This window comes from Sinocyclocheilus rhinocerous, unplaced genomic scaffold, assembly GCF_001515625.1.
Source record: "Sinocyclocheilus rhinocerous isolate Xijiao unplaced genomic scaffold, SAMN03320098_v1.1 scaffold2764, whole genome shotgun sequence".
Taxonomy (NCBI): domain Eukaryota; kingdom Metazoa; phylum Chordata; class Actinopteri; order Cypriniformes; family Cyprinidae; genus Sinocyclocheilus; species Sinocyclocheilus rhinocerous.
Genome location: NW_015650694.1, coordinates 139,135 through 149,188, shown reverse-complemented (window position 1 = coordinate 149,188; position 10,054 = coordinate 139,135). Strand labels below are relative to the sequence as shown.

The 10,054-nt window shown below is 41.4% G+C and overlaps 2 protein-coding genes across 2 annotated transcripts; both read right to left on the bottom strand.

The window, feature by feature from the left end:
• Positions 1-822: 822 nt before the first annotated feature.
• Positions 823-4,352, bottom strand: LOC107712203 (galectin-3-like). Its single transcript, XM_016517362.1, has 5 exons — positions 4,314-4,352; positions 4,048-4,268; positions 2,869-2,957; positions 1,358-1,529; positions 823-1,231 (listed from the first exon to the last, which is right to left on the bottom strand). The coding sequence occupies exons 2-5, from the start codon at positions 4,264-4,266 to the stop codon at positions 1,073-1,075; spliced, it is 639 nt and encodes a 212-aa protein (XP_016372848.1). The 5' UTR covers positions 4,267-4,268; positions 4,314-4,352; the 3' UTR covers positions 823-1,072.
• Positions 4,353-4,450: 98 nt separating this feature from the next.
• Positions 4,451-9,471, bottom strand: LOC107712204 (galectin-3). The gene is made up of 7 exons (XM_016517363.1): positions 9,412-9,471; positions 8,136-8,290; positions 7,756-7,893; positions 7,499-7,719; positions 6,320-6,408; positions 4,809-4,980; positions 4,451-4,682 (listed from the first exon to the last, which is right to left on the bottom strand). Exons 2-7 carry the CDS (start codon positions 8,275-8,277, stop codon positions 4,524-4,526), a joined length of 921 nt encoding a protein of 306 aa, XP_016372849.1. The 5' UTR covers positions 8,278-8,290; positions 9,412-9,471; the 3' UTR covers positions 4,451-4,523.
• Between the last annotated feature and the right edge of the window lie 583 nt (positions 9,472-10,054).

Below are 10,054 nucleotides of genomic sequence, written 5' to 3'. Positions count from 1 at the left end.
GAGAGAGTGTGTGTATGTGTGCGTGCGAGTGTGTGTGTGTGTGTGTGTGTGTGTGTGTGTGCGTGAGTGTGTGTTTCACATGCATATATTTGCATATTTAATTTGAACTGATTTGAACTTGTAGTGTCTTATATGATCTGAAGTGTTCCGTGTCAGTTACTCTTGTGGATGTTAATATTTTTTATTTTACCAGAGTATTTGTGTTCTTAATTGCTTTTAATGTCCATTTTTATTGATGTTTTATTGCCAAATAAGTTAATAATGTGTCTGTAATCTGCAGTTCGTCATATTAGTGTTTTGTCTTGATTATTTAATGACACATTAATCAGCCATGAATTTTATTTATTTGTTATCAGTGCTTGTCTGACCTGATTTCTTACACAATAAACTGAAATATATGTAAGTAGATGACATTTATGATTCATTTACATTGGCTTTAAATAATACTTTAATTCACACTCATTATTAGTAGGGTTTTGCTTATATTAGTGTTATTCTGTTGTACTGTAAAACACAACATTACATTCATCACAAATGATAAGTTTAACCGTGACACATTCTCAAGTTTCTCAGACATTTGGATCTCGTTATACTTTACAGATAAGACAGAATAAAAGTAAAGATGTTAGTGTTTCTTAGTTAGTTAATGTCCCATTGTTTTGCAAAAGAAAACCTCTATTTCTATAACTTTCACTTAACACTTCAATCAATCAGCTGCAAAAAGAAACGAAACCTGTGCTAATAGATAAGAAACAAGACAAAAACATAGAATTCAGTATTTGGTAATAATATAGCATAATGAGAACATTATAAGCAATTTTTTGTAGGCTGGTCATTTTTGACTAGAAACAAGGTGTGGGGGGAAAAATCGTAAAATGATCATTTTTTGTGAAGTTCTTATACTCCGTGTGAGCAGTCAGTAAGTTTTAGTCCAGTGTGAAAACATTTACTAGCATTTTCGTGAAGAAGAAATTCCTCTCCAGGTCAAAATGACCACATGTGGGGTGTCTCTGAGTGTAATCGTGTGATGCTGCCGCTGTAGTTTAATGTGCTTGATTAGGCTCGCGGAGGCTCATGGGAGCGTGTCCACGTTGACGGACGTGAGCGTGACGTCGTGCAGGATGTTGATGCGGTCGATCTGGTTGACCTCTTTGATGCGGTGCTGGAAGTCAAACGCAGGCGTGTTGTTGACGGCCACCTTGAACTCCGTGAAGGTGCAGAGGATCTTCATCTGCAGAGAGACGTGAGGGTCAGTCATTCACTGTCTGGACCGTCCTGCTGCTTTCATTCCACCTATAAACGGGAAGCGCTTCAACACTCTGTTTTTAGGCAGAGGATCTCGCAGCGAGTCGTTTACCTCAAAGTGATGAGCGGGCATGAAGGGGAACGGCGACAGAAGATCCCGCTCCTCTTTCCCCCAGCGCTCTCCCAGTTTGTGATTGCGGACCAGAACCGGCTTCCCTCCCTCGCTGAAGCGCGGGTTGATGTGAAGAGCGATGTCGTTACCGCGCAGGAAGTTGATCGTGAACCTTGTGGCGGGAGAAACATTAGTGACACTTTTGGTGTCGACAAACTAACGATTCGTTCTAAAGCCATTTGTCAAAGTATCAAATTCTGTTCATGTTATGATCTGGAGTCATTTATATGTGATTTCAAGTTCTGACAATCCCACACACTACTCAAACATAAAGAGACGGTTCACCCATGTTTTGAATCATGACTGCTGGTTTAAGATGGTTTGAACTGGTTTAAGCTGGTCCTGAGCAGGAGCTAGTTGCTTAGGACCAGCTTAAACCAGCAGTCATGCTTCAAAACATACCTAACCAGCATATGCTGTTTTTTTCAACAGGGATCTGCCATCATTTACTCTCTCCAATGTTGTTACAGAGCTTTACGAGTTTCCTCCTCCTGTTGAACACAAAAGAAGATACTTTGAAGAATGTATCATACAGTTGATGGTCCCCATAGTGTTTTTTTCATACTATGGAAATCATTGGGGACCGACAACTGTCTGGTTACCAACATCATCTTGTGTGTTCAAAAGTGTCCACCATCCCCACTGTCGATTTGCTTTTTTTATATAGAAATAAAAGTAATTTAGTTCTGGAAATCATACGCTACACTAAACTGAAATGGTCTGCTTCATACAGCCAGGGTTGCCCATGCACATCAAAAACAGCCCAAAGTAGCGCAATGACTATATCCCAAATATCAAAACTCAAAATATGTCATTTCCATACCTGAAATACATATTTTACAGTCACTGTTATGCACATTGATCATAAACACAGCTCTAAGGCTTCCTACCAGAGACCCTCCTTCACAAAACTTACATTTAGCCCATTTTTTTTAATGGGAAGAATGCAAAATATTTCAATACAAGCATTTCAGTCAAATGTAATTAATGCAATATTTCAAACCTTTAACCCACGAGGGGAAATCCGCCCACAGCAGCAGTTTAAAACCAAAGCAGCCCAATTCTGTGGAAAAAACACGGACTTGGCAACCCTGCATCCAACACGAGCTGACAAATATCTGATCTTGTAAGATGTGCTCCTTAATTTAGTTTGGAACGACATGAGGGAGAGTAAATGCTGATTGAACAATTATTTTTGGGTGAACTGTCTCTTTAAATCATCGTGACATTTGCAAGGTTTCGGCTGGTTGTGCTTCCTCTGGCTTGAGGAAGTTCCTTTGACCGAAATGTTGCAAATAAAAAACATCATCATGCAGTGTGTGAAATGTATCAGTTTTTCTTCAAGTTTATATACTGGGCTTTTATGAATGATTTGGATGTGCGAGGGACTATATTTTCTGTAAGATCTGAAATTCAGCCATAAATAAATGAGAAATGAGGTCTGCACTTACATCTTGGCGTCTGGTCGAATCTGTCCTCTGATAGTCAGCATCAGCTTGTCGTAGATGCCGCGGGGGAAATTCATGTTGAAAGGAACCGTCTGAAAAACAGAAAACATTAACAGGCTCAGGAACGTCAGCGAATGATATTTCTACATCATCGGCTCTCAGCTGGATCTGATTCAGAATATTACAATCATAGAGTTTCAATAAGAGGCAGTCATTAATTCCTGCAGTGACTCTTTTCTTTTGTCTTGTGTGGTTTAGTTGAGGTTCAGCCTGTCCGTGCTTCATCTGTCTGATCTGATCAGATTCCTCAGAATGTGCTGAAATACTGTAGAGTTTGATGGGACACACGACCTTTGACCTCAGCATGTTTCTCCTCTGTTAGAAGCGGATCAGTCGGTTTATTTCACACTAGTCTTTGTGCGCGCAAAACTTCTTCAGCTGCTGCAGCGGTCTTATATGATCTCACAATCCGCAGCATCTTTTATAAAAACATAATTTAGCATAAAATGTAAAAATATACAATCTACTCCAGTTTGCTGCGATCCTGCAGATTTAAAGTTTGTGTTCTTTTAATTCAGCCACGAGATCACGATATGACGCACAATGCAAAAAATTATTTTCTTAGCGTTTTTGTCTTATTTTCCATCATAAATAACAAAAAATCCATAAATACAAGATACAAAATGACTGAAGATCCTGAGTCATGTTTTTTTTTTTAAATGTGTCAAAATGAAGCGAGTTTATGCTTAAAACAAGAACAAATATGTGGGCTCAGAATCCTGCTTTTCCCTTTGAATTAAACGTTTATTGTTCCCACAGCAATGACAGATATATATTTTTTCTTGTTTTAAGCATAAACCCACTTCTTTTTGGTAGATATTCCAGAAAACCTAACAGTCTTGTTGCTTCTCCAGTAAATGTGTCTTGATTTAAGGATATTTGTACTGGAAAACAAGACAGAAACACTGAGGAAGAACTGCATTTTTTTTTTCAATGCATCAATCTTAAATGAGTTAATTCACCAGTTCACCAAACTAGAGTTTGAGAGCGCATTAGCATGAGTTGTGCATGCGTGTGAATGGCAGTCAGTGGGTGGTAAGTGTAGTGTGAGCGGTGCTTTCGCGGTGTTTTATTCACTGCATTGATGGATGTCTGTGGTAAAGCGCTGGTTCAGTGTCTTACTACAGGAGCGATGGCTGGTGCTGGGGGCCACGGCTTCGGAGCTCCTCCTGCGGGCCCCTGACCGGGCCAACCGGGCTGACCGGGATTACCGTGCCACGCCGGAGCCACTGGAGACGGCAGGTAACCCGTCGGGGGGGGTAGTTGAGCAGGCCAGCTCGGCTGAATGGGTGGGATCGGCTGGATTGGAGGGTTGGGTTGCATTGGTTGCATTGGTTGCATTGGTTGCATTGGTTGAATGGGTTGCATTGGTTGAATGGGTTGAATGGGTTGAATGGGTTGGGTTGGTTGAATCGGTGGGATGGGTTGGGTTGGTGGGTTTGGTTGGATTGGTGGAGGGTTGGGCCAGCCTGGTTGGGTGGGTTGGACCGGCCAGGTCGTGCTGGGCTGGTCAAAATGACCACATGTGGGGTGTCTCTGAGTGTAATCGTGTGATGCTGCCGCTGTAGTTTAATGTGCTTGATTAGGCTCGCGGAGGCTCATGGGAGCGTGTCCACGTTGACGGACGTGAGCGTGACGTCGTGCAGGATGTTGATGCGGTCGATCTGGTTGACCTCTTTGATGCGGTGCTGGAAGTCAAACGCAGGCGTGTTGTTGACGGCCACCTTGAACTCCGTGAAGGTGCAGAGGATCTTCATCTGCAGAGAGACGTGAGGGTCAGTCATTCACTGTCTGGACCGTCCTGCTGCTTTCATTCCACCTATAAACGGGAAGCGCTTCAACACTCTGTTTTTAGGCAGAGGATCTCGCAGCGAGTCGTTTACCTCAAAGTGATGAGCGGGCATGAAGGGGAACGGCGACAGAAGATCCCGCTCCTCTTTCCCCCAGCGCTCTCCCAGTTTGTGATTGCGGACCAGAACCGGCTTCCCTCCCTCGCTGAAGCGCGGGTTGATGTGAAGAGCGATGTCGTTACCGCGCAGGAAGTTGATCGTGAACCTTGTGGCGGGAGAAACATTAGTGACACTTTTGGTGTCGACAAACTAACGATTCGTTCTAAAGCCATTTGTCAAAGTATCAAATTCTGTTCATGTTATGATCTGGAGTCATTTATATGTGATTTCAAGTTCTGACAATCCCACACACTACTCAAACATAAAGAGACGGTTCACCCATGTTTTGAATCATGACTGCTGGTTTAAGATGGTTTGAACTGGTTTAAGCTGGTCCTGAGCAGGAGCTAGTTGCTTAGGACCAGCTTAAACCAGCAGTCATGCTTCAAAACATACCTAACCAGCATATGCTGTTTTTTTCAACAGGGATCTGCCATCATTTACTCTCTCCAATGTTGTTACAGAGCTTTACGAGTTTCCTCCTCCTGTTGAACACAAAAGAAGATACTTTGAAGAATGTATCATACAGTTGATGGTCCCCATAGTGTTTTTTTCATACTATGGAAATCATTGGGGACCGACAACTGTCTGGTTACCAACATCATCTTGTGTGTTCAAAAGTGTCCACCATCCCCACTGTCGATTTGCTTTTTTTATATAGAAATAAAAGTAATTTAGTTCTGGAAATCATACGCTACACTAAACTGAAATGGTCTGCTTCATACAGCCAGGGTTGCCCATGCACATCAAAAACAGCCCAAAGTAGCGCAATGACTATATCCCAAATATCAAAACTCAAAATATGTCATTTCCATACCTGAAATACATATTTTACAGTCACTGTTATGCACATTGATCATAAACACAGCTCTAAGGCTTCCTACCAGAGACCCTCCTTCACAAAACTTACATTTAGCCCATTTTTTTTAATGGGAAGAATGCAAAATATTTCAATACAAGCATTTCAGTCAAATGTAATTAATGCAATATTTCAAACCTTTAACCCACGAGGGGAAATCCGCCCACGGCAGCAGTTTAAAACCAAAGCAGCCCAATTCTGTGGAAAAAACACGGACTTGGCAACCCTGCATCCAACACGAGCTGACAAATATCTGATCTTGTAAGATGTGCTCCTTAATTTAGTTTGGAACGACATGAGGGAGAGTAAATGCTGATTGAACAATTATTTTTGGGTGAACTGTCTCTTTAAATCATCGTGACATTTGCAAGGTTTCGGCTGGTTGTGCTTCCTCTGGCTTGAGGAAGTTCCTTTGACCGAAATGTTGCAAATAAAAAACATCATCATGCAGTGTGTGAAATGTATCAGTTTTTCTTCAAGTTTATATACTGGGCTTTTATGAATGATTTGGATGTGCGAGGGACTATATTTTCTGTAAGATCTGAAATTCAGCCATAAATAAATGAGAAATGAGGTCTGCACTTACATCTTGGCGTCTGGTCGAATCTGTCCTCTGATAGTCAGCATCAGCTTGTCGTAGATGCCGCGGGGGAAATTCATGTTGAAAGGAACCGTCTGAAAAACAGAAAACATTAACAGGCTCAGGAACGTCAGCGAATGATATTTCTACATCATCGGCTCTCAGCTGGATCTGATTCAGAATATTACAATCATAGAGTTTCAATAAGAGGCAGTCATTAATTCCTGCAGTGACTCTTTTCTTTTATCTTGTGTGGTTTAGTTGAGGTTCAGCCTGTCCGTGCTTCATCTGTCTGATCTGATCAGATTCCTCAGAATGTGCTGAAATACTGTAGAGTTTGATGGGACACACGACCTTTGACCTCAGCATGTTTCTCCTCTGTTAGAAGCGGATCAGTCGGTTTATTTCACACTAGTCTTTGTGCGCGCAAAACTTCTTCAGCTGCTGCAGCGGTCTTATATGATCTCACAATCCGCAGCATCTTTTATAAAAACATAATTTAGCATAAAATGTAAAAATATACAATCTACTCCAGTTTGCTGCGATCCTGCAGATTTAAAGTTTGTGTTCTTTTAATTCAGCCACGAGATCACGATATGACGCACAATGCAAAAAATTATTTTCTTAGCGTTTTTGTCTTATTTTCCATCATAAATAACAAAAAATCCATAAATACAAGATACAAAATGACTGAAGATCCTGAGTCATGTTTTTTTTTTTAAATGTGTCAAAATGAAGCGAGTTTATGCTTAAAACAAGAACAAATATGTGGGCTCAGAATCCTGCTTTTCCCTTTGAATTAAACGTTTATTGTTCCCACAGCAATGACAGATATATATTTTTTCTTGTTTTAAGCATAAACCCACTTCTTTTTGGTAGATATTCCAGAAAACCTAACAGTCTTGTTGCTTCTCCAGTAAATGTGTCTTGATTTAAGGATATTTGTACTGGAAAACAAGACAGAAACACTGAGGAAGAACTGCATTTTTTTTTTCAATGCATCAATCTTAAATGAGTTAATTCACCAGTTCACCAAACTAGAGTTTGAGAGCGCATTAGCATGAGTTGTGCATGCGTGTGAATGGCAGTCAGTGGGTGGTAAGTGTAGTGTGAGCGGTGCTTTCGCGGTGTTTTATTCACTGCATTGATGGATGTCTGTGGTAAAGCGCTGGTTCAGTGTCTTACTACAGGAGCGATGGCTGGTGCTGGGGGCCACGGCTTCGGAGCTCCTCCTGCGGGCCCCTGACCGGGCCAACCGGGCTGACCGGGATTACCGTGCCACGCCGGAGCCACTGGAGACGGCAGGTAACCCGTCGGGGGGGGTAGTTGAGCAGGCCAGCTCGGCTGAATGGGTGGGATCGGCTGGATTGGAGGGTTGGGTTGCATTGGTTGCATTGGTTGCATTGGTTGCATTGGTTGAATGGGTTGCATTGGTTGAATGGGTTGAATGGGTTGGGTTGGTTGAATCGGTGGGATGGGTTGGGTTGGTGGGTTTGGTTGGATTGGTGGAGGGTTGGGCCAGCCTGGTTGGGTGGGTTGGACCGGCCAGGTCGTGCTGGGCTGGTTAACAGGCCAGTTGGGTTGAGTGGGTTGGCAGGACCAGCAGGGTTGGCAGGGCTGACCGGGCCATTGCTGAGGGGTTTGTGGGTAAACACCCTGCTGACCGGAGGATGGGCAACTCATGATGGACCTGAACCTGAGAAACAAACCATCACAGATCATTACAGATCCACTCATCCGACTCCATCTGCACGGTGTCTGACGCGCTGAACAACATCACATGATGATAATGATGGCACTGAGCCTGGTTGGGTGGGTTGGACCGGCCAGGTCGTGCTGGGCTGGTTAACAGGCCAGTTGGGTTGAGTGGGTTGGCAGGACCAGCAGGGTTGGCAGGGCTGACCGGGCCATTGCTGAGGGGTTTGTGGGTAAACACCCTGCTGACCGGAGGACGGGCAACTCATGATGGACCTGAACCTGAGAAACAAACCATCACAGATCATTACAGATCCACTCATCCGACTCCATCTGCACTATGTCTGACGCGCTGAACAACATCACATGATGATAATGATGGCACTGTTCACTGGCGGGTGAGTTAGGATCCCTTTAGCACCTTAATATTGACCGGTTTGACCGTATAGTGCCGTCTCACTGGTCATGTGTTGGGAATAATGAAGAATTAAAAAATTTTGAATGAAAGAAGTCTCGTCTGCTCACCAAGCCTGCATTTATTTGATCACAAAAACAGTGAAATAGTATTAAAGTTTAAAATAGCTGTTTTCTTAATTTCTGGCAATATTGTCAGATGGCACAGATGCTATTTGATGAAAAGTAACCGATATAAATGTGTCCCCTGTGCGATTCGGTTGTTAAACAGTCCTAAAGGAATGTTTTTAGGGAAATTTATTTAATTTATGTTTGTATGTATTCATGATTTTTTAAGAATGTTTTGTATGTGTCTGCTGTATGTCGGTTTCACTGCATCCAAAATAGCCCGTGAGGGAACTTAATAAAACTTGACTTGAACTGAAAAACTGACTTGTTTCTTAGTCCTATTATAAATGTCTTTACTGTCACTTTTGATCAATTTAATGCATCAATGCTGAATAAAAAAAAAATGTTTCAACCTAAAACTGTGTTCAACATTGATAATAATCAGAAATGTTTCTTGAGCAGCAAATCAGTATATTAGAATGATTTCTGAAGATCATGTGACACTGAAGACTGGAGTAATGATGCAGAAAATACAGCTGCACATCACAGAAATACATTTTAACACACATTAAATTTTTGACCATTAGTATATATCCTTTAATATTTTTCAGCTATTTAAAAGATTTCAAATATAAGTCACATGTACTCAGCTAATCGTCATTCTAAACCAGTACTTGTGATCTAACTAGTGATCTGACTGCTAAACGTGTGCATGTTAAACCAGAGCCCAACAGCAAACGATGATGTGAGCTCTTTAGACACTAACGACAGGATCAGAGCTAATGACTGGAATCTCTCCACATCAAACTCAGCGAAGTATTAGATGAGCATCACAGATAGACAGCTACAGCATTGAGAAGAGAAGCTGAGGATCACTGTACCTGTGGATGAGCAGCAGAACCACGAGGAGCCGCAGACCAGCATCTGTCTCACTGCCTTTATATGCGTCTCCTCCTCATTATGACTCAGAGAAAGAGCATGTTTGTTCATGAGACTCACAATATCAACATTATATGCTCTTATGAAACAATATGTACATTGTAAAAAATGATGTTCTTCCTCAGCATTTTTGTCTTGTTTTCCAGTACAAATATCTAAACATCCTTCATTATAAGATGCATAAGTCTTGTTTTCTGAAAAATGAAGTGACTTTATGCTTAAGATGAGAATGAATATCTGCCAATGCGGTAAGAAAAATCTACTTTATTTAAAGCGAAAGACATTTTTTTTCTTGATTTAAGTGCAAAATCACTTAATTTAGATTTGTTTTTGTTTGTTTTTAAAGAAAGTCTTGTTATCTGATGTAAGTTATTATAACTTCATTTAAGGATGTTTAGATATTTTTTCTGAAAAACAAGACAAAAAAAAAAATGATTGAGGATGAAAATCTTTTAGTTTTTTTAGTGTAATTATATATTTTACATATCAGTAACTTCCACACTATTGATAGTGTGTGAGACTCGGACTGTGTGGTCAAACTCACGGATAACGCTTACAAATAAAACAGATTACAGAAGATGAGTT